Source organism: Triturus cristatus, chromosome 1_1 (genome assembly GCF_964204655.1).
Source record: "Triturus cristatus chromosome 1_1, aTriCri1.1, whole genome shotgun sequence".
NCBI classification, from domain to species: domain Eukaryota; kingdom Metazoa; phylum Chordata; class Amphibia; order Caudata; family Salamandridae; genus Triturus; species Triturus cristatus.
The window spans coordinates 978,299,107-978,324,125 of record NC_140579.1 but is presented as its reverse complement, the minus strand read 5'-3'; the positions used below and the strand labels follow the sequence as shown (position 1 = coordinate 978,324,125).

At 45.1% G+C, this 25,019-nt stretch overlaps 1 protein-coding gene across 4 annotated transcripts in view; it reads left to right on the top strand.

Annotated features, from left to right (window-relative positions):
- Nucleotides 1-25,019, top strand: part of BRPF3 (bromodomain and PHD finger containing 3) — a 628,641-nt gene that overhangs the window by 437,121 nt on the left and 166,501 nt on the right. For 2 of the 4 annotated variants that reach the window (XM_085651052.1, XM_085651050.1), the window contains exon 8: nt 3,397-3,903. The exons of the other annotated variants lie outside the window; for them this stretch is intronic. In XM_085651052.1, coding sequence (XP_085507178.1) covers nt 3,397-3,903 — 507 coding nt within the window. The remainder of the gene's footprint in view (nt 1-3,396; nt 3,904-25,019) is intronic. 4 annotated transcript variants of the gene reach the window in all.

Here is a 25,019-nt window from a genome sequence, read left to right as displayed (position 1 = left end):
ATTAGTGGCAACTTCTTTAATCTTGAGTTTCACTCATGTTTTGGAAATAGACTACAGGGGAGACGAAGCCTCTCCACTAAGTGCCCACCTCAGCTAAAAACTTCAGAATGGAATTACAGATACTGGTTTTACCACACTTAGGTGCACAAAACCCAATCACAGTTCCTGCCAACATAAGATAAAATATATGACGAGTAACAAGCCAGTAATGGAGGAAAACATGCTGAAACAGATACAGTTTTCACACACCATATTCTAGACCAAACATCTTGGCATGTTAATGGTGGGGGAATAGTGCACTGAAATGGTCATTTTAATGTGGATTTACCTACCCACCATTTACTAGGAAACTCGTTAGTGGGAACTAACAGTCTAAACAGTAGCAGTAATCAAATTCTCCTTGGGTGTGTCTAGTCTATTAGATTTATTGTTGTAAAAAATAAGTGAACTCCATGCTGTAGAGAGCTTGACAAACTGTTTCTATATAGATATGCTTATTAATGTAGCTCATGCCTAGCTAAAAAGCAACAAATAAGTGAACTATTTACTGGGCATAATTATTCGGTGTATAGAATATCTTATATCATTCATTGAAATAGGTTTAGAATTCCACTGGTTTGTAACAGTCTGTTTCTCAGCAAGACATAATTGGCTAATGAGACTGCTTCTTTGTTTTTAGGGGGTGGCTTTATGTGTACAGTTCACGGAATAAAATAATTAGGTGATCTATTGAGAGTGTCACCTGTAATATACTATAAGTTCACTACTGACTAGCTCATCCATTGATAACTCTTTCAAAAAATTCCAGGGACTTGAATACCACAACCAAATATGAAGTGTCGTCTCTTGATCACGTCCTTTTTGTGTTTCTTAGCGGGCCTTGCTTTCGCTGTGCAGATTCTTGAAGTCATGTAGAACCCATACATGACTTAATAGGCCTTCTAATCAGGAGAAGATTTTCTAACCTTTGATTAGATCATTTGTCTCCCAGGTAGACATGAGAGAGCCACTTAAATGGCACGTTTTCAGGATAACCGCTGACTATGTATTGATTTCCATACAGTCATTGCATTTAACTTTATCTTGTGTGGCTATCTTGAATGCCTGGCATGGTTTTATTGAACGTACTCTAGACACCCTTGGTCCACGTACTCTTCCATTGGTTCTATTTGACTGTCATTACAGGTTCCTGGATCTCCCTTCAACTCAGAGCTGCACTCCGAGCTATACCTTTGGAAAATGAGCTTGTAGCGATTGGTTATGAGGCACCTGGGCGTTCAGCCTTTTATCACACACTGTTAAATGTTTAACAGCTGCCTCATAATTAACAAGATATGTAGACCAGTGTAATATTTTTAAACCCCTCACACTCTTCCCAAAAACTCCTTAAAATCATCAAAGGGCTTACTGTTGATGGAAGCTAGGGAGTACTGTTTACTCCATGCTGCAAAATCATATCTCCATTAGGCTTGGGTGAAGTCTTCACACAATTGAAGAGAATTTACTAAAGAGGAATACATAGTAAACTTGTATTTCATTGCTACTATATCTCCATTTGTCATGATGATCTTAGTAATCAGGGAGGCATACAGGAAGCTATAACTTTTTTCACATACCCACAGTATTCTTCAAAGTGACTTAGTTGTGACTATTAGGTACCTGTCGATTGCATGTTTGTTGTGTGTAGTAACATTCAAAATGTAGTTGCTATGCTTGATAATTCCTTTTTGTGTCTGGGTGCGGAAGAGATTCATTACCTCTCTTTGGTAGCCCTTTAAGCATCTTAGGCCTTTGGCAATTCCATACATTGATAGACATTTTCACCGGTATTGTCTAAGCACTCTTCCCTCCTTTCTTCAGAACCACCACGGTGAGCACCAAAAACCTATAAGAAGTATTGCATTATGCTTATCTTCATCAAGTCAGCATAAATATATTTATCTGGACTTGCATAATATGCCATTCCATTATTGCAAAATATTTACCCTTATGTTTTAACAATTTGAAGGGTAGGTGAGGATAACATTTAGAATATGCTTCCTTGACATTCACTTCAAAGCCTAGGTCTGTATACACTAAAAACATCTTTATGGTATAAGGAGAGAAGGCTTCAGATTACACAAGACTATAGTGTCTGTAAACATAGAAAGTCTAAAAGTTTTCTTTTCCCAAAGCACACCCTGTGTATTGTACATTGCAAAGGATTCCATTGCAAGGTAAATAACGTTGAGGATTGTAAACAACCCTACCTGTTCCCCTTCTGCCGGAGGATATTTTCTGGCAGACAGCCAATCATAGATACTGGGCTGCTGTTCTAGCACAGTTGGTAAAATGCCTTAACATAAGCTCTGGCTCAGATCCCATCTATGATGGACCCAGTCAAATTCATTCTGTACATTCAGTCAACCAAAGCAAAATGGTCTTGTTTTTACATTTCCTCGCCTTATCTTCTAAGTATCTGATCGTACAAGCATTGACAAAACCTTGCCTTTTAAACATAAATCTAGCCTTGTCCAGGTGGACTGCCATTGCCTAAGCAGCATGCCCTAGATCATTACTACTCTGTTTGAGTGCATTAGGTCTTGGAAAGGTGTACTCAGCCATGGTTTCGTAACTAATGGGTTTACAGTTTCTGACTGGATTTCATATACACTACTGTGCAACAAATATAGTTTTGTTGTGCACTGTAGGGAGGTTAACACAGATCTGTTTCAAGCATCTTAAAATATCGGGGTAATCCCATCAGAATTTGGGAACTGTTCCATTCAGTGATATGCATTCCATGAACTGCCTAATAACAAACATTTCCGGTAGCACTCTTAATCATCTAATCACTGTGGATAAGTACCCTGCTTTACCGGACCAGTGTAATCTGATGTATAAATGAAATTCTTCAATTTCTCCTCTCCTGGATGTTGATATCTTGATTTGAAATACCTTACTCTTGGGCCAATGTGGTTTCAACCTTTACACCAAGAATCTACTAGCTTTTTTGCTCGACTCATAAAATTCCCATTTCCTCTAAAGAACAGCACAATGTGCGCTGTCCGAGCAGAGTACATTTTGCTCATGTATTAAGTGTGATCCTTTTAATACAGATTTGTAAGATGTCATATTGACATTATAAGGTTGAAGAAAGAAGGTTTTTTAGCAGGATATATATACTCAACATAGAAATTAATGTAGTATGCTGTGCATGTTACTTGTTCTTGAAAGCCTAGTAGACGCTTTCTGATGCAATATTGGGAGTTGCAGTGTGTGATAAACAAAAGTAGTTTATTGATGGGCCCAAATATAATGGACACTTTTCTGTGTCCTGTAAACCATTACATCAGCTGACACCCTATTATTTCCTTGCGTTATCTGTTCTAAAATGCTTTCTATTCCCCACTTTAGCTGGCGATACCAAGCCTCCCATGCCTCCAATGCTTGAGCCAACAGGGCCTGCTCCCACTCTGTCGGATGTGGATTCTCATCAAGATCCCCCAACACTAAAACCCATCAGTGAAAGCCGCCCACTAAATCGCTTGCAGAAACGACTTAAGTCAGACAGCCAGCTTTGCAAAAAGAAAACAGTGCAGCGGGGAAGTGTGCATTTTCAATGCCTGCTAAGTGATGATGGCATAAACGGTCTAGCTCTCCAGGCAGAGGATGCATTTTCTGGCTCCCCTTTCAGTGGGGTCGGACGGAGGACGTCGGTCCTTTTTAAAAAAGGCAAAAATGGTGTCAAGCAGCAGAGGAGCTTGGACTGTGCACTAGAGAATGGAGAAGACTTTAGCCAAATGGGACATTTGTCTCCTAGCAGTATGGAGGAAGGTGAGCAGCACTGCCATAAGCATCCTGAGAGGAGGAGCTGTAGCGAGAGTGATGAAGAGACTTCAGCCTTGTTGTCCCCAGACTCTGGTGAGTTTTCTTTGTATTGCTGTTGAAAGTATTGCAGAAATTGTAGTGGTGGCAGACAATCTGTGGAAATATTCACATGTTTTTGGTCTCAGCTTCTAAACAGCTTTAAAAAAAATGTTTATGTATAATACACTAACTGGCTGACATTAAAATCTAGCTAGAAACTTTGTATGCCTTTGCCCTTTATGGGAATGCTTGATTTTGGCATAACTTCTCCGTCTATGCAATTTAATTGCTTTCGATGGCATAATGCAATCCTGCTAATTTATTAATATATATTTTTAAATGTAGATATTCAGTTATTGAGATGGAACATTTTTGTAAGACTTTATCAGCATTTTCAATTCCTGCATCATAGGATCTTTAGTGATAGTCCTAAACAGTTGAATAATTGTGCGGTGCATGCATGGATCCTAGAGCAATTTTCCATTGAATATAAACACAGGGTGCTAGTGTCTGTATGACTAGCAGCACCCTTTAGGAGTCAATCAGCTCATTCTTCTCATAAGCGCTAAGAGACCGTTGGTGATTATGCGCTATACAAATGTCACTTAACATAACAAATAACCCATTTCAAGTGTGCATTGCAACATCTTAAGTACAAAAAGGATTGAAAGTGTATAATAACAAAGAAAAAAATAAACCGGATAGGCCTACATTGAAAAATCTGAGAAAAGGGAATACTGTCCCTTTGAGATTCCAGGAACTTTCCCTATCCATGATGCATTGTACTGGCAGTTGCCTCACAGAGCAAGTTCTTTTTTCTGGCTCCTCGCTCCTGTAAATAGCATCCCAGAAGACAGAACACACCTCTGTTTTTTGACAGGATTTTCAGTCGTCTCTACTATTTATTTTTCTTTCACACATCTTTTAAATCCAGCTACAGAGTGAAATTATTTACTCCTGTATCCGGAATTGCTGTCCATCAGAATTACTTCTCTTTGAGAAGGGCTCTTCCTCTTGAAGAAGAAAGGCAGTCTCATACCCACATATGTTTTGTGTGGCATTTACACAGTGAGGGTAAAAGACTCAGAGGGATGCTCTGAGACATAGGGAAAGAATTAAGCTTCCTCTTATGCTCCTTCTGGAAGTAAGACAGCTACTGAAAAGGACTCCTTTTGGGGGAGTTCAAAGGACAGAAGGGCAGAGTGGTAAAAAGTACCACTGACATCCCAACTCTTGATGTCGCTCAAGACCGACATGAAAGCTAAGGGCATTGACGCTAAGCGCATTTGTGTGATCTCCTCAGTCTTAAAGTGGGTTTTACACCATCAATACATTGCTGCAGTTGAGACTAAAGACAACATTCGCGCAGAGATGGGACAATGATCAAAAATAAGAACATACAGAATGGACATCTCCCTCTCCATCTCTGTCCATGGCAGTGTTGGGCACCCTTTCATTATCATCTGAAATGTCAGTAGCCTCCTCAAAATCTTTACATTCTCCAAAGGTCACCTCATCAGACCACGAATCTAAGGTTCTCCACTTCTTTTCTGTCTCCAACACTAAAGAAAAGAACATTTTCAGACCATACATGACACTACTCTTCAAGAAAAAATTTAACAGTAAGCATTTCAAGAACTCCTCAGGCCTTCTCATTCTGGATCCTCCTCCTAAACCAATAAGACCTTTGAGACACACTAATCGATTTGGGGACCCTTTGCAATTCTATCCACCAAGAATATCCAAGACCACATCAAGGTCTCCAATGGAAAGAGCTGCGAGATCTCCACCTTCTTCTTCTTGACTGCCATAATCGTTAAGGGATATATTGTTCACTCCACAGAAAGAAGAAAACTGATTTCTGACAAGTTCTAGTTTTCTCGTAGGGGATTTCCATGTATAGTCATAAGCACTTGAATAGTCCCGCCCACGTGCGGGGACCCCGGAGCACTTCTTTAGATATATCTTCTTAAGTGGGTATTTTTCGCCTTTCTACATGAAAGCCTGCAAAGACACTTAAGAGGTAGAGAGACAATAATGCAGCCTATATAAATAGGCTACACTGGCCGCATCTTCATCTTGAAGTGAAAAAAGGTAGCCAGTATACTATATTCTGTGCAATATTTGTGGTGTTTAACACACGGAAGAATCTCCTTCACAAAACTCCTTTTTAGGTCTCGGGACCATCCGGTCTGCCGAAGGCAGAACCGGATGTCGAGAGATTTAATGTTTTTGAGAAGAGGGGCTTGAACCCGCCCTTCTTCTCGCCTCTTCTCCATTGGCTGGCCTCTTGAATGCTGGCCAGCCATTGGAGAAGAGGTTTGTCTCTCCGATCAGGCCCCGTCCTTTTCGGATCGGGGGGCGTGTTTTTTGCAGAAAGTCTAATTATCTCCTCCAGCCAATGGCTGGAGGAGATAACAGCAAAACACACCCCCGAATCCGAAAAGGACGCTGCGTTTCTCCGAGGCATTTCTGCTCTGCCTCGGAGAAAGGCAGTGGTGTGCTTGTTTTAATGTTCGGCTCGTATACGGTCTCACAGCCAAGCCGGACCCCTGGCTCGATCCTTCCTTTCAGTTAGAGCACCTCTAATTAGAATTACTACAGTTACATAATTGATGCCTATCGGCAGACAGGCTTGTACTATTTGGTGGCCAAATTCGTTTGTCCAGAAAGCGGCTCGCGGCGAAGGTGAAAGCAATGGACAGGATTATGAAAGAGCGGCAGGGTTTTACTTTCTTACACCTTATTGATATTATCGAGTTTTCTGAGTGGCCAACACGGCCTCCCAAAAAAAAAAAAGGCAGCAGTCTAGTGTTTCTGATATCCACAGTGACGTTATTCCGGAGCGCGAAAGAATAAACTACATTTTCAGGGACAGCGTCACGTCCTACGCGACACGAGCCGCAACAAACCCCTCCCGATCGCCGGAAGTGCCTCGCACGGAACCTGGCAGCACTATCTTTGACGTTGTTCCCTGCGCCCTAGGATAGCTGTCTTTTTCGGTGCATATTCGCTTTATTCTGGTTTTGGTGACCCAGGTAAGAAGTGAGTGCGGATCCTCGGGAGGGAGTGGAGGCAAAACGAAACCAGGACATTTTTCACTGATCATTAGGCGGGAATGCGAGTGCGGATTCCGGGAGAGGTGGTGCGTTACCATGACAACTGGACGCTCCACACACGCAGCAGGCAGTGCATGGCAGGCAGTCTCGGACTAGCAGAGGCATAGGGCACTGGAGAAGGACGGTCGATTCACCAGCAGAGTTCCAGAGAGACGTCGGGTAAGCACTCGTGGGCACAGCACTCGTAAACCTGAACGTCGTCGGACCCCCGACACTCTTGAGGAAACATGAGTGCATAATGCACTGTGTAAATGCGAATGGGGCGCATGAGATGTACATTATTGGAGGGACGTTAGAGCTCGGCACGCAGTTTTGTATAGAACTGACCAACCTCGAACACTCAAATTTCAATATTTTAAACTTAAAAAGCACGGAACACTCCCATTATTCGGAGGGCTAAATAACATACACAATGTGCAACGATATCACTTCCTCATAGAAAGAGATGTCATCCTTATCATTCCCTTTACTTTAGTGTCAGTGTGTCTATTTTCCTTTGAACATGTTATCAGCACTTGAATGTCCAGCTTTCTGCTACCTTTTGGATTAGGGTGTTGTAAATGCTCTGATACTGTTAAAACTGGGAGCATATTTATTACCCGACGAGGTAGATTACAGCCTCATCGTTATTACCACAATTTACATCATACCTAACATTCCAGTATAAAGAAGTGGCTTAAATAACCACTTTCCACTGTATTTGCCTCAACCGTATTACGAGGTAGACATACGATACCCCCATCTTTAACCCACAAAGGGTAAGTTAGGAACGAACACAAGAGCTAACAGCAGGCATTGTCAGGTTAAGCCGGTGCCTCAGATCGCTACTCAGATGGATGTGCTTATTGCTAAGGTAGCACGTCTGGATTGTCTGAGACACTGGTTCTAGAATTTACATCAAAACTGACAGCAGCTCCGTTTCCTCCTTTTCTCATTCACAAAAGATGGGCCACATTTCTTTTGACCACTGACTGCATATAGCTCTCCTGCTTTCACCACTAAACCTTACCTAATTACTTTCGCTAACGCCACTGACTTCCGCCTGTTTCCCTGCTATTACCCGTCTGCAGGTCAGTCTGCCTGCCGTGACTGCGAACCAGCGCTCATTCATACTCAGTCTTTGCCACTAACCTTAGCTGTCGCCCAGCTTGCACCACTGACCACAGTGTCTATTTTGAAATAAGGCACCTTGTATTTGGATTGTACACGAATTTTTTTTATTTTATCCCAGTTTTTCTTTGGACTGCAGTAGTGTCAGATTGAACTTGAAAATCTTGTTTTTTTTAACCCTATTTTGCGTTTGGCCCGCACTGGCCGCTGTGTGTTTTTTAATAAGAACTTTAACCGAGGGGTCAGATAAAAGGCGCCTGCCTTACCTGACCGCTGACAGTCAGGAGCCAAGTTCAGCAGCGTGTGTGCTCCTCATCACGGGATCAGAACTATGCAACATCTCACTAACTCACTTTCACTACCTCTCTCTATCTCACTACATCACAACACCACTCTGCTTACATCTCACTACCTCACAACATCCCTCTCCCTCACTACATCACTGTTTCACTACCTCGCTCTTTCTCACTACATAACTCTCTCTACCTCACTACTCCACTCTATCTCACTATCTCACAACTTCTCTCTCAAAACATCACTACCTCACTCTCTAGCTCACAACCTCACAACTTCACTCTCTCTCACTCACTACCTCAATCACTCTCTATCTCACTACCTCACTCTTTCTATCTCACTAACTCACTTTCACTCTCTCTTTCACTACCTCTCTCTCTATCTCACTACATCACAACATCACTCTATGCTTATATATCACTACCTCACAACATCCCTCTCCCTCACTACCACACACTTTCACTACCTCACTCTTTCACTACCTCACTGGCGACACCTCTGCTTCTTTTAGGGCTGTTCGCGGTGACATTTTCAAATTCCAGTGAGTGGTCGTATTTTTATATTATGCTGGGGTATGTGATACTAAGGGAGATGTGTATAGCACTGTTTTGCCATTCCTATGATCTCTCGAGGTACCATCACATACTCGTTGGCAGGGCTTTAAGTGGGATGAAAAAACGGGGGGGGGGGCCTCTCAAGGGGGCGTGGTCAGTGTAATTAAGGGGGTGGCTTAAAAATACGTAAGCTAAAAATCTGTGTAGCACAGTGTACCGCCCGACTTTTATTTTGCTGTTCCTCTCATTGCGTCCAGATATATGATACAAGCCACATCATACCTACAACAAGTCAGGACTATTGGCTTTGTCATTGGTTGTTAGTTGCATAAGATAAATAAGCAGCAACTATGGCTTGTGTATAATTTTGAAAACGCTTCCACTTACAGCCCAGGTGACACCACGAAAATGTTGCTGCTCCTGAGATTCAAAAACAGAAGGGAAATCCAGAGAGAAAAGGACTCTCTTGAAATGATTTCCCTTCCCCTACAACCCTCACCACGTGCACATCGATGTGCCTGCTGTCACTGCAGTCCGGAAAAAAAAAGGACCGCCTATGCCAGGGCACAAAACAGAGCCCGATAGAGACCCGTTCGAGGCCCCCTTAAAACAAGCATTTACAATGCAACGGTCTCGGCATTGTTTAAGTTAGAGCTATTGGCATTGCTCATGACATTATTTTTGTTTATGTTTTTGTTTTTAAAACATGTAAAGAAACAGCATTTTTATTTACAATGTCAATAGCTTAATCAGTGTGTGTGTAGGTGGCTCTGTGTGTGGGTGCAAATGCAATAGGTCTCGCATTTGAGAGTGATTAAGCTATTGACATTGTAAATAACAATGCCGTTTCTTTAAATGTTTTTAAAAAACAAAAACAAACAAAAATAATGTCATGAGCAATGCCAATAGCTCTAACTTTACCAATGCCGAGACCATTGCATTGTAAATGCTTGTTTCATGATAGAAATGAAAGGAGATGACAGAATTGCACCATAGGCGGCTATTATATGTCTAAAAATAGAAGCTGTGCCTTTAAGAATCCAGAGACCACCAGTTTTCCATCATGCACAGCCAGTGGCAGTTACTTCAGTTCTTTTTTCCGGCTCCTGCTGTCAGGACCCTGGAGCATTGCGCTCTACCAAATTTTGTTTTTTTCTTCAAAATTTGTTTGTGACAGGAATTTTCACAGTTTTCACTCAAAAATGCCATCTCTTTTTGATAAGTGTCCAGATGGTGGTATGAAGAAGGCCACGACTGATCTTCACAGAGTGTGCGTACTGTGCCTGCCTGCTACTCATGATTCTGACTCCTGTTCCATCTGTAATACTTTATCTAGGCGCGCACTGCATGACAGAGAGATTTGACTTCAAGGGGCAGAAGAGCTATGGAAACAACAGGCCCAGTCGTCAGGTGGGACTTCAGAGCGAGGTAAGGGTCAGTCCTCTACCAGGGCACTGTCTTCAGCCTCTGGGGGGCTCCCCAGCAGAAGGAGAGCTGAAAAATGGCGCCAGTCTAGGTCGATGTCGAGGACGAGGACGTTGAGGAGGTACAGCGCCGACCCGTTCGCCTTCGACACAGGGCTCTGGGTCAAAACAACATTGACGTGCCACGTCGAGAAGAAGATCCTCGACGTCGGTTACGAAGCTGACAGCGAGAATGCCTCGTAGACGGTAACACTTCACACTGTTTGACGTCGAGATACCGCAACGTCAAAGGTCGCCATCGACAAGTAGATCGACGTCGAGGGGGAGAGATGGATCTTCTTCAGGAACTATGTCAGCTTCTTCAAAGCTTCAGAAGGCACATAAAAAGAGAAGGCTAATTTACACATCAGACTCGGAGTACTCCTGAAACTACTGTCCATCTAAGAACGTTCCCTCAGCCACTCTTCCTCAGCAGTCTCCACCTCATCTGCCAGATGTGGAACCAAGACTTCCAACCCCGCCTCCGCTTCCTCCTCCGCCTCCTCCTCCTCCACCACTACCACAAAGGCCAAGGTCTAGGCATTGTTCTCGCAGCGATAGACGCTCCTCTACTCTTTCCCATTGTCGACATCATGGTGGAAGGTCTCATTCCAGACATACCAGGGACACTTCCTCTTTGAGTACAGGAAGATATTTTCCTACGCTATTGGGCTGTCTCCCTGAGGATTTCACCAATTGATGACATTTCCAAATTCCAAGAGGTTCTGGTGTGGGGTGCTTCTAAATTAAACATTCCAATGTCCACTCCTACACCATCAACTTTGGTGATATTTGAGACTCTTCAGCAGAGAAAAGCTTCTTGTCCCTTGCTTCCTCTGGTGCCGGGCCGCTTAGAACTGGCTGACACCCTCCTCAATTAAGTCAGCTCCATCCAGGCTGCAAAATAAATACCGGCCTCCAGAGCTGGACCCCACATTCCTACAGACGGACCCAGCTCCAGACTCTGTTATTGTGGTGGCAGGGAAAAAGCAACATACCAAGGCTCCAACCTCTACTGTTCCAGCAGATGAAGAGAGCCAAAAGATAGACTCAGTGGGAGGGAAGGCGTGCAACACAGCAGCGACTTCTATGAAAGCTGCTAGTACCACAGCCTTACTAAGCAGATATCACCAGGCACTGTGGGAATTGCCCCAACAGTTTGCGGACTACCTCCCTAGAGACAAGAGAGAGGACTTTAATGAGATTTTAACAGAAGGTCTTATGGTCTCTAATCAAGTATTAAGCGCAGCAGCGGACACATCCCTTCTTGCTGCACATGGGTATTGCCACAACGTTGCACTTCGGTGGCCCTCATGGCTGAGCCTGACATCGCTTAAACCTGAATCATAGCAGCACATCCTGAATCTCCCGTTTTCAGGTACAACCCTTTTCAGCACTCACGCAGACGAGGAGATGGCCAGGATGAAGCGAAAATCGAAATGTTGAAAGCTGTTGGCCTGGAAAGACCTAAAGAACAGCGTAAATGTTTCCAACCATTTCAACGCCGTTATTCTACACAGAGGGTTCAAACTCCTCGGTGGTATCAGGGCCAACAGTCAGGTAAGCAACAACTGTACCAACGCTCCTACCAACTTATCAAAAACGACAACCAAGAGGAAGGTCAGGACAGCAACCTGCTCAGGGAGGCAAGATGCCAGCAGGGTCAAAACCCTGAATTCTGCCTTCCTCCTCTTCCGTTACCTGCTCCAGTAGGGGGAAGCATCCAACATTACTTGGAAATAAATCACGCAAAACAATTGGGTGCTGAATATTGTTCGCAATGGATATTCTCTCAGATTCATCAGCCCTCCACCGTCAATACCTCCGAAGCAATCCATATCCCAACGGCACCAAATAGGAGGCGAACATCCTCTTACAGAAACAGGCGGTGGAACCCGTTGCTCATTCCCAACGAGGCACGGGGCTATAGTCAAGATTTTTTTTCTTGTCAAGAAGAAAGAAAAGAATGAGTTCATGCCCATTTTCGACCTAAGGATGGCCAACAAGTGGATTGGGAGGGAGAGATTCCGGATGCTAGCATTGCACCAAATCTAACCTCCGCTACATCGAGAAGATTGGTTATGCGCAGTCGACCTTCATTACGCATACTTCCACATTCCCATCATAAGGAAGCATCGCAAGTTCTTGAGGTTTGCCGTAGGGAACAACCACTATTAATACTGTGTTCTTCCATTTGGCCTGAAGTCAACACTCAGGACCTTCTCCAAATGCATGGGGGTGGTAGCGACCCATCTGAGGAAACACAAAGTGTGTGTCTACCCCTATCTAGACGATTGGCTAGTCAAGGCATCCACGTATCAGGAGGCTCAGCTACATTCCAATTGGACCTCCGATCTTCTCCTTTAGTTGGGTCTTCATGTCAGAAATACAAAGGGAGGGATGAACGGACTGTTATTTATCCAGGTCCAGCATACATATCCGTTAGTTAACCTAAATACAAAAATGGTATGCAGTTCCTCATATAAAAATGCAGGTGGAAAGGTGTTTCAATGCGAAGGTTAGTCGCACAGGTTTGGGAGAAGGGACTTCTCCTCTTGGAAAAAGGCCCTCACACACCCAGCCAGCTAGGTGTCTTGCTTCATCATCGGGTCTGCTCCTTATTGGGGCGGCGCTGCAATCCCCGATCGGCACCCGAGAAGGGGCCTTCCTGGCGGAGATCTTTATTCCATAGGCCGTTGGGTGAAGTGCGTGTGAGGGACCTAAGACAGTGTAGGTGATAGTAATGTGTAGGAAAAAAAGAGTAAAATAGGGGAGAAGGTCCACTCAAGAAATTTTAATGAACGTGCCCCTACCCTAATTAAAACTAATAAGACAAAGCGCGTATCTCCACTCTAAAGATGTGAAGTCTATGTGTCAGTAGGTCAACATGTTTCTTGCTCAAAATCAATTAGATGGCAATTCATCAGGATCAGAGGGATCTACCTACACTTTAATGGTGGTGGTCAATAATTTAATAAAGTAGATAAGTGACCACCCTTACAGCACCCAAGAAAAGTGTGGTACCTGTAATAAGAAAAATACACAACCTGCTAAGAAATACAAACAGAATAACATTAGAGAGTTAAGTCATGGTATTCTGGTAATGGTTTGGAAACCAATTCATCACACAGTGATCGTGATGCAATATCCGCATGCCAAACACACGTGACTGGTGGCATGCGTGATGTGGGTACCTGTCAGTTCACTTCGTACAATGCATAAAAACCAAATTAAAAATAGAAAATGAAGCAGTCCTTAAGAGCAATCACCAAGGTAACTCACCCTGTTGGGGTCAAGGAAGTATGGCATCAGTACCGGCTGGTGTAGACACTAAAGTATAGTGTCCTATGAAATGTAAAGAATAAAAATAAATAATAAAAAGGAGACACGTTAAGGAGTTAAAAAATGAAAACGACCTTGGTTGAAAACCGGGGCCCAGGAGGGGCTGGGTGCTACACAGGACTCCCCAAAGTGAATATTCTAATGTAGCGATGTCTTTACTCTAAAATGGGGCACGAGCATTAACAACGCTGGCCAGAATTTAGGCGAACGCGGTGCGTGCCCCGGCAACGCTGACGAGTGAAGAACCCGCATCCACCAAGGTCATTGCAGGTCCATCACCCGCAGGCATCCCGGAGACCCCACCGCAACCAACAACGTGACCTTACTAGTAAAGCAGGCGCCGTGCTCAGCGCTCGTATCAAGGCGTCTAAGTGGGCAGGTTAAAGGAACAGTAATCGCCACTGTGCGTGTGCTGCAAGCGGGTATCACCCAGAGGTAGCGCCGGCAATAGTACTCTTAAATTTGCAATGCCGCAATATCTCGCGCCAACATCTAATCGCGGGGAGGTTGATCTAGTGTGAGGAGCTTAGTACAAATCTCGAAGACGTGTCGAGAAACACGTGGTATGGTCTTTACTCACGGTTCCAAGAGGTCAAGGGTGGCGGTAGTCCTACCCACACGAAGCCGGTCCGGGCAGTTCGTGGAGGTGACAACGGAGGCGTGTAAGTACCCGCGCATGGGTGTTAGCGGGGGGCAGGACTTCCGGTTGCTGTGGTTGATTATGCCACGTACAACCTGGGGAGAGGGCCAACCGTGAGCGCCATCTTAGGTAGGGAAGTAAACTTAGGATTAGCTACAGTCGTGTCCAGCAAGGTATTGCATGGACGGAATCAGCTGCGGAAAAGCCCCGCAGGCGGCGGACAATTTAACAGAATGATAGTGAACACGGAAGAAAGGGTCCAATTGTCCCGCTTCAGCTTGGATGAGAACAATAATGGAAAATATCCATAGAACTTCATCATTCAACTCGAAATGGTGGCGTACAAATGTCAAGTGGAAAAAGAGGTTGATAGTAATAACACGAGGGTCATGAATGTCCATTAGTCAGTATAACTGCATCACTAGCGCACCACGTGCCAAAGTATACATCTAAATTGTGGGAGTGCTAGTCATATGCTACGTGTCGGATGGAAACGAAGCTAATAATGATAATAAGGGGATCAAGATTGTCCATCAGGCAGTGTCCATGTGATAGGAATATGGAGGCTGAGTTAACAAGCCCACCAAGATAAAAAGCATACGTCTATATTGATTGGAGTGTTAGTCAAGTGCCATAAAAGTAATTCGCCAGAATAACGTGGACAAGGTCTCAAAGGGCACAAACATATAGGTGTCTATGTGCTATGCTGGACAGGTCCTATACGTATGTTGTAAGTCATGAAGACAAGATGGCAGACCGGAATAGGGCAAGCGTTGTCTAGATCGTGTCTTGCTGGGATTGTGGAACAAGAGACCATACTATCAGCTAAGTCAGGAGACTCCAAGGGATATTCTCATTGAGCCCTGACCTGTCAGTTGCCAATCGTAGGACCCATCGTTGTTCAATGCGGATTAGTGCTTTTTTTGATATCCCAGGGTGAGTCTCCAATACGCCCCATTCAAATGAGTCAGGTGAATGTTGTGTGTCTCTGAAATGGGTGGTCATTTTGGTGTTGGTCTTGTGGCACCTGAAATTGCTTCTGTGTTCCATTATGCAAATTTTAACCGGCCTTGAGGTCATGCCGATGTAAAGTAGGTTGCGCTTACATCTCAGTATATAGATGCAGTTTGAGGTGTTGCAATTGGTGTGTGCAGTGATGGTCCAACTAACTCCATTAGGAAATTCCAATTCTTTGGTAATCTTTGTGAGGTGGCAAACTGAGCATGCCCCACAAGGGTAATGTCCCGTGACAGGGGGTAAATGCCATAGTGTTCTTTGTCGATTACAGAACGCGAACCTAGGTGTGGGGAGGTTAAGTGTTCCTGTGTTAAGGGTTTCCCAGTGTTTATGAATGATTTTTCTTATTCGGTTGGAGTCAGGGGTAAATGTAGTGACACACGTAATTTTAGGATCTGGTGTTCTGATTCTGTCTAGTAGCAGACTCTCGCGGTTGTTATTACGAGCTCTTTTAAAGGCCGTATCTACAACCTGTCTAGGATATTCCCGTCGGAGAAGGTCTCTCTTCAACGTGTCGGACTCTTTTTTAGGTCTCAGCTAGCGAAGGCTGCGCTTGCGCAGTCTCGCTCGCGAGATTTAATGTTTTTTAGTACGGGGCTTGAACCCGCCCCTCTTCTCCATTGGCTGGCTTCCTAAACGGAGGCCAGCCATTGGAGGAGAAGAGCGTCTGTCCGTTTAAGCCCTGTCTTTTTCGGATTCGGGGGCGTGTTTTTTTACTTTCTTTCTCTCCTCTGGAATGTAAACATTCCAGCCAATGGGAGAGGAGAGAAAGAAAAACACGCCCCCCAATCCGAAAATTTGCTGCGTTTCTCCGAGGCATTTCTGCTTGACCTCGGAGAAACATGGTTACCAAGTCGGCGAGCTCCTGCGGGGTCCTGGGGTCGGTGTCAGCCATGCCGCTGTCTGTAGGTAAGTTCAGCATATTCCCAGCTAAGCTGTCTTGTCTATGTTTTTGTATAGATATACTCACAATCGTTTCAGCGACTCACCAATAAACTTAACTTCACACATAAAAATAACAAATACGGATTGCCTAGCTAACTCACCACCGAAACGAAGCACAAACTCTTACCAAGACTTTATGCTACTTTGGTCCAAACGTTTGGGGCACTCCAAAAAACATTCAAAAAGCTCTGAAGATAAAAACAGTTCTTCACCCATGTATACGAAAGTAACCGAACAGACGTTAACCATCCCTCCCCAAGAAAGTGGTTGCCGAATATTCCCCTTACCTTCCGTTTCCAGGCAAGATTGCACTCATTCAATTGCCTTTTCCCTTTGATTCTAAAACAACGTTAATTTCAGAAGACAAGAGAAGGTTATCAGACAGCATGTTGAAAACGTGATTGACAGCCACAGGGCGGAACAAAAGGGGCATTTAGAGGCCGAACTTCCCAGTAAGCGTTCCAATTGCTTAGAAAACAAAAGCCCCTCCCCCGAAAGGTTTAGCAACCTGTAGCAGAAGAACGCTAGAAGAGACGACAAGTACTGATGCACCGGAAGTGACCCTTTTCTGCTCATAATGCAGCCCAGCCACAGTTGAACCGAATTTGCCTCCCGTCACACTACCTTGCTAACCGGAAGATAATAAGGCAGTGAACCCGGAAAAAGTATTGCCCAAAGCAGTGCGTAAGTCGTCGGTGTTGTAGATTGTCCTTTTGAGTGTTGACTGCCGGCTGGGAGAATGGAGCATACGGTCTCCGATACGTTCTAATTGGAGAGTGGAGGTCGGAAGAGGAGAACAGCATAGTAGGGGCAGGCAGTACCTGTGAGCGGGTCAGTGTCCACAGTGGGCGTTTTTTTTAGCTGAGAGCAGGTCTAAATTGGCAAAAGAGGCCAGATTTGAAAATACAAAAAAACGAGACACACCACAAACATAAGACTGGAACTGCAATTTATCAGTGAAATAGCCACAAAGCGGTACTACAGTAAGTGAGCCTCCTGGTGTGGGAAGACTTATAAAAGCCAGCCTGTCCGCTAGAGCGGGTCACAGCCCCGTGGGGGAGGGGAGCAGACAGACGCACCGTGTGATCTGTGAACAGAAGCACACTCGAGGACCGGGAGTCAGTGGCAACCCCCAACCACCCACGGCAGTCACCAGACTCTGCACCATCGGGAGTAGGGATGGGGTGTACCATGTCTGCCATGGGGGGGGGTCATGTGCGTATTTATTTATGCAGCCCTGTCTCTGCGCTCTATTCAGCAGAGCGGGTGCTGTGGTACAACGCAGTTACAGCGCCGCTGCAGCCCTGTCTCTGCGCTCTATTCAGCAGAGCGGGTGCTGTGGTACAGCGCAGTTACATCGCCGCTGCAGCCCTGCCTCTGTGCTGTATGCTGCATGGATCTCAGCTGTTCCTGCACTCCTGCCAGACAGAGCCGGACACAGCAGTCCAGCCCAGTGAGGAATTCCAGCTGTTGCCTCACTCCCTCTGTCTGCAGCTCTCAGCCCTCTGCCCTCCGTTTAACTGTCTGCCTCTCTAATGGCCTGGAGGTGCTCCCTGGCATCTGCTGCCAGAGTGCGCAGTGTTCAATGCCTTCACTTCCCCTCTTAGGTCCCGAGGCCCACCAGACAGCACGCCATGAGAAGCAAGCAGCTTGGCTCTGTGTGTGTGTGTGTGTGTGGCTCTGTGTGTGGCTGTGTGTGTGTGTGTGGCTGTGTGTGTGTGTGTGTGTGTGTGGCTGTGTGTGTGTGTGTGGGGGGGGGTGGCTGTGTGTGTGTGTGGGGGTGGCTGTGTGTGTGTGTGTGGCTGTGTGTGTGGGTGGGAGGCTCTGCGTGTGTGGCTCTGCGTGTGTGGCTCTGCGTGTGTGGCTCTATGCGTGGTGGCTCTATTTGTGTGTGGGTTGCTCTATGTGAGTGTCTCTGTATGTGTGGGTGGCTTTATGTGTGTGGCTCTGTGTGTGGGTGCAAATGCAATAGGTCTCGCATTGGAGAGTGATTAAGCTATTGACATTGTAAATAACACTGCCGTTTCTTTAAATGTTTTAAAAACAAAAACATAAACAAGAATAATGTAATGAGCAATGCCAACAGCTCTAACTTTAACAATGCCGAGACCATTGCATTGTAAATGCATTGTAAATGCTTGTGTTATTCTCTCGAAAGGCAAGAATTGCTTAGGGCCCTTTTTATTTGTGGCGCATGAGGTATGGATGCTGGTATGAATACCATGCCTTTTAGTTCTCTGGTAGAGGGGCACTGGAAAAGTAAAGTATATATTTTGGTGTGTAGTGGCCACCATCTTAACTGTCCAAATACTTTTTGGGACTGAATGGTGTCAAAGATCGTATCTTTTTAAAGACATTTGTAGGGTTAAGCTCGTAGCTTTTATGACTGAGTGTATGTGAAGGGGGTCATTGCTTTTGGGAGTGTATATAGGTGTTTACGGTGAGATTTTCATGAAAGAGTTTTTAATGTTGGCAACTGTAGTCGCAATTTCTTCAGGGACTGGCGGTCACCATCTGGGCTTGTTGTTTTTAACTCCAAAAGATACATGGGTTCAGTGTGTTGCATGCAGCCTTGTTGGGTAGTCATGGCATTTAGGACTTTTGTTAGTGGGGTAATTGTGGTGCTTAGCATCCCCATTGCGCATCTGAGAAAAATGAACAATGTGATTTGTACAGCTACCGTAAGTGGTGCATGGAGTGAAAGACTGAAGCAGTTTAATTTTAGTTCTGGCTTGACATCGCAGCTGTCTGCTTGACAGTTCAAATTCTTTAAAGTAATTCTGGTGTGCTTTAGCTGTGCAAAAAGAAAAACTGATGGGCAGAATGCAGAACAATGTCATACATTCACCCTAGTACAGAGATCTGGGCCTAAATCCATCTTTTTGTTGCTCAGCATGCCATTCCAGTTTGGACCCAGCCATATGCAAATCAGTCTTGATCCTGCGCCCAATGGGAACATTCCAGCCTGGACAGTGAGAGCGAAAGGAGGGCCGAGTGAGAAATCGAGGGCAGGTGAGATTGGAGGATATACAAAAGTCACCAACATGCGAGCTACGTGGTGTGCGTGCGTGTGACATCTGACAGATAACGGATGGCACACTGCAGGCCCCGGCTCGTAACCGCAAGCCGTAGGCCTGGATGGATACATTTCTTGGGAAAGGTGGGACATGCACCCGCCTTTGCCCAATCGCGTGCAGTTTTTGCACGCAAAGCCCAATAGGAAAAATGCAAAAAAAACACTGAGTAAAGCTTGAAGCCCTTACAAAAAGTCTCGCAGAGCAGCGCATGTGTGCTTGCTCAGTCGAGACCTAAAAAGGGCCTTCTCCACGCCCGTAGGGGAAGCCATGGAAAGGACCAGCTAATGTGGGCCTAGCTAAAGTCTCGTAGCCCAGTATTAGTTTAACAGCAGCATAGTCAACAAGCATTTGCAATGCAATAGGTCTCGCATTATTAAAGTTTGAGGTATTGGTGTTGCATTATTTAGCAATGCCAATAGCCCAAACTCTAATAATGCGAGACCAATAGCAACACCTATTGCATTGCATAGTGCGGTGTCCGTGAAGACGGCGTTGCGCTTATTAAAGTAAAAAAAAAAAAAAAAAGTGTGTTGGGCAGAGAGAGAAGAAGAAATGACGAGACGCGAGTTGGGGAAATAAGGTACGGAGAAGACAGTATGATGAAGGAGTCACTGTGCAATGAGCCTCTATTCTTAACTAAGGCCACACCTCCGCTAACAAACGCTGCAGACCCAATCGCGAAGGTACTGGCACCTAAAACGCTCTACTCAGAAAGAGCATTAAGTGAGTGAGTGTACCTGTGTGTGGGTGAGTATCTGCATGTCTGTGAGTGAGTCTGCCTGTACCCGTGTGCTAGTGTCTGGGAGTGTGTGAGTGAGTGTGTCTCTCTGAATCAGTGAGTCTGCTGGTAGCTGGTACGGTCCCATTAAAAGTGCAGTAGCCCCCCAGACATACTAGTAATATCTCATTACAAGGACAGAAGTAGTGCTGAGAAGGGCTGGTATTGGCCCATTAAAAGTATAAAAGCCCTGCTAAGAGGTGCAAATAGTGTTCAGCTAGAAAGTGTAATTTACCTGCTGAAAAGTGCCGGTACTGTCCCATTTAAACCAGGGCAGATTGCTGAAACACTCTAGAACGGTCCCATTAAATGTATAGCATGGGTGCTGTATACATTAATGGGTTAATTAGAGCCTAGCAGTTTGAGCAGCGGTGGTTCTCTCCCATAAATGAATAATACACATGCTGCCCGTGCTTGCTTTGTTACATTATATGTACAGCAATGCTACCAAGAAGAGAGACTACTGTTCTATTAAACGTATAGCAGCCCTGCGGGGAGCTACACTTGACCCCACTAAAGGACAGCAGCTCTGCCAGGAACAGCTGCTACTGTCCCATTAAACGTATAGCAGCCTTACCTAGAACAGATGCTACTGTTCCAATAGTAGGACAGCAGCTCTGCTGGGAAGCACATGCACTGCTCTTTAAGAATCATAAAACTCTGCGCAGACGTGTGCGCACTGCCCTGTTGTCAGTGTGTATGCTACTGTAGTACTGTGGCTGAGAAGTGCCACTCTCACAGCAAAAGTGCAAAAGGCCTGCTGAGTAGTGCGTATGCCGTCTCCTCAGGAGAATAACAGCTCTGCCGGCGGGACCTGACCCGTGCTAGTCCGAGCACAGCTGCCTGCTGAAATGTACCAGCACTTGTCTCTTAAAGTGCAGCAGTAGCTCTTCTGCTGAGACACGAAAGTATTCTTCCGTGCGGCAGCCCTGTTGTGAAATGTTGAAACCTGCCTCATTAAAAGCCCAGCAGCAGTTACAGTGATATTTCAATGAAACAGTGTAACGTATAGGATATAATTAGGGTTCCGTAACACCCCCGCAAAACAAAACGGCTGGCCCTGGCGCCACTGCAACTACCTGCCGCGCACTTGATAGCACCAGCCCTGCAAATAGCTGTAGCAGAATATTAAGAACGTACACATTGTATTTGCATTTATAAACAGCGCTGACGCACTGCATAGACTAAGGCTGGTCCCCTCTCCCTACCACCCGCCCCTATAGTGCCCTTACCTCGGAAGTAGGCGCACTAGGATATTATCAGGGTTCTGTGACACCCCCGCGCCCCAGGTGCCGCAATTATACCAAACGTAAAGAAATAGAAAAAAAAATCTATTTCTTTACCTTTGGTATAATCGCGGCTCCCGCGCTTTACTTTTAATGTTATAAGTAAAGCGCGGGTGCCGCGATTATACCAAAGGTAAAGAAATAGATTTTTTTTCTATTACTTTACTTTTGGTATAATTGCGGCACCCGCGCTTTACTTATAACATTAAAAGTAAAGCGCGGGTGCCGCGCTTATACCAGAAGTAAAGAAAAACAGGTGGCGCGCACGTCACACCTGTGTCTGGGCAAAATCATAGCTCCACCCACGGCCTATTGGTGTCTATTACGCGCTTGGTGCGCGTAATAGACACCAATAGGCCATGAGAGGAGCTATGCGCGCGCCTCAGGCCAATTGCGTGCAGTCTTTTGGAATAAGACGCACGCAAAGGCCAATGGGGGAGCTAAAAAGGAATCGCACGAACGTGTGCGATTCCAGTGCAACGCAGGTCGCGAGACCTAAAAAGACCCCCCAAATGGGCAAGACTAACAAAATCCAAGCAAATCTAGGGTCCCCACCCTCTCAGAAGTTACAACTTATACTGCGACAATACTAATGCACATTGCCATGTATATAACCAAGATCATTATAGAACAAAAGAAGGATAGAGAGAGAAGCCAGAGATAGAGGAAAGACGAGAGAGAAGGAAAAGACAGGGGAGGGGATGACCCTCAGAGGAGAAGTAAAGGGAGGACAGATGTGCCCGAGAGGTGGGAGGAGAGCCAAGCCTAGGGAGAGTACATACTGTGCTTTTGAATTCCACAGTTAACGTTTTGAAATTTTAAAATGAACTCCTCGGGAATCATGTATACTTGCGTCGTACATGTGTACCAAATAATAAATGTGTGAGGTTATAATTATATCTGGGCAACGTTACAAAGGTGGTACAAACGCATGGTAAATGTTCGTATAAAAATATGTCCTTTTCAAAGAAACCACTTCTGCATTTGTATGTAGAAGTGAGTTATATGCAGTGGAACAGAAGAGGCGTCCTTACTGCCTGGTGTTTTTTTTCGTAATGTTTGAGAAGTGTTACATAATGATGAGACTGGATTCCGACAGAAAGATGATGCCATGAAGTTAAACATGTAAGCATATCATTAAACAGTACGGGCCTAGATGCAGTTATATTTATTTAAAGCAGTCGACATGTAGCAGATGGCCAACATACATTTTGGGTTCCATTTTCTTCATCAGTCGTCATCTGTGGTGCACACTATGTACAATGAAATTGGTGGGTCTATTTCTTAGGTCTCGCCTGGCGAAAGCAGTGCATGCGGTGCTCTCGCCATGAAGAGGACTTTTTGGAATTGATTCAGCCAAACCTGAATGCAAGCGCGTCCAGATGGACAAAGATGGCTGCTCTCGCCATCCGCAAAGCTAAACATGTACGCGTAGGGACAAAAAAAATGCATGCACATGTGGACAGCCCAACGCCATCTTTGTTTACTTTCATTAGCACAGGGATGTGCACACTCGCGTGCATTTTTTTTGTCCGTACGTGTGCTTTCCATTGTCATGGCAACTCTTCACGCTGCCTTGTTTTTATAGCGCAAACTTCACCCAAAGGTATCGGGTATCAGAGCGCTTTACATGAACACCAGATGCGTACACAAAGCTGTAACTTTTCTTGGCCACGCTGACTTATTGATGATCTTCCTAGATCCTGAAAATGATTTTGTGCTGTACGTTGCTTTAAAGCTCAGCGAACATTTCGCCCTATTGATTGCAAAACCCAGATTGATTCATTTACATGTTTGGCTGCAATCAAGCTTGAAGAGGAGTAAATGACTACCAAGTCAGCTTCACAGCTGGCACCTACCTCCAAACTGACTTCAGACCACAGAAGTCAGCCTCTTCTGTCGTACAGAGGGAGTGCCTACAGGGGCGGGGCCGTCATGCTGGCAAAGGCCAGCAGCTCCAACAATATTTACAGATGGAGAGTGTTTAAGAGATTATTACCACATTCTGTCAGTGCCACACACGGGAGTGGTGGGGAGCAGGCTGAGCTACCCGAGAAAGATGCTAGGAGGCGGAACCCCATCGGCACGTCCAGGAAATGTGTCCATATGAATGTCGGGCTCCTATGCCTATCACAAATGAGAGTGGGAGGCAAGCAGCGTTTTCTGCATTTGGTTTGCAAGGGCAAACAAACGATCCTAGGAGGAAAACCCATCTTTTCCCAAAAAAGTCTGCACCCATAATAATAAAACTCACGTATTTATTTTATATTATGAATATACTTTCTTAGCGAATGCAACCTGTTCCCTTCACACAAAACAAACACGTCAGCAGAACTGTGTCCTTCGTCCTAGATTTCATCTCCAGAAGTGGAATCCCCACCAAGACAGCCCCCACTCCACATCCTACTAGACTGAGGCTGGCGCGTGAATGATTTGCCCCCAGCCCTACGTACCTACTCTTCTCAACCGTAGGCATACACGGAAACCTCCTCAGTTCGCTCACATCCTGTCCATATCTAGACAGTGCCCTTTTCAGCAGAAGGACCCTTGTCTAGTCTCCAGCATTAGTCGGTTTATGTTATGAGAAACGTCCATATCCTCCACTGGCTATCAGGCGGCCGTGTGCCAGGAGAGGTCAGCGAGTTATGGCATCTGTGCCCACGGTTACAGAGCAAGCTTTCCCTTCAGCCACTGCCTTATGCAAGACCACCAAAGACAACGGTCACTTCTCATCTGCTCCTAATATCACAATGAGCTCAACATGGAAGGAGGCGATTTGAAACCATGTAGTGAAGTGCAGAACACTGTACTTTGTGTCTTTTTTGTTACGTTGCACACGGCAAGAATGCATACTGGCCAGACTACTCTGCAACATGGCACAAACCATAACACAGCAAGCATTCCAATCAGTCACAGCGTATAGCGCCCCACAAAATAAAAAATCAACAAGGATTTCTCTTGATTAACCTAAAACAGACTGCAGGCCATCCGCCTGCTGCTCTGCATAACACCACATAAAAATACAGATTAATCCTTTGCGCATCGTGGCAATCCACTGTCTTATGCAACACCTTCCAAACACAGAAATTTATACTGTTTCCTGTCAACTTCAACCTTCACAAGAAGCCATTTGGTGCTCTACTCGCACATAACAGCATTAACCCTTTCGCTGCCAGGCCTTTTCCCCCTCCTGTGCCAAGCCTTGGCTATTTGGGGTAGTGTGCGCTTAGGCCCCTGTAACTCTTTGACCACATTAGGTATCCACGCCAAATTTGCGTCCTTTTCTTCCAACATCATGGGGATTCTAAAGGTACTCAGGGTTTGTGGATTCTCCTAGAGGGGTTACAGAAATGAGCCAAAATACAGCAAAATTTTGTTTTTTTTTCGGAAAAATGAGAAAAACAGGCTGCAAATGAAAGCATCTGGGTTTTTCCCTGCAAATGTTATCAAAAAAGGGTTTGTGGGGTTGAAATCACCATTTTCCCAGCTTTTCGGGGATACCAGACTTTTGTCAGAAACCCAACATTTTTTACACAGTTTTGGCA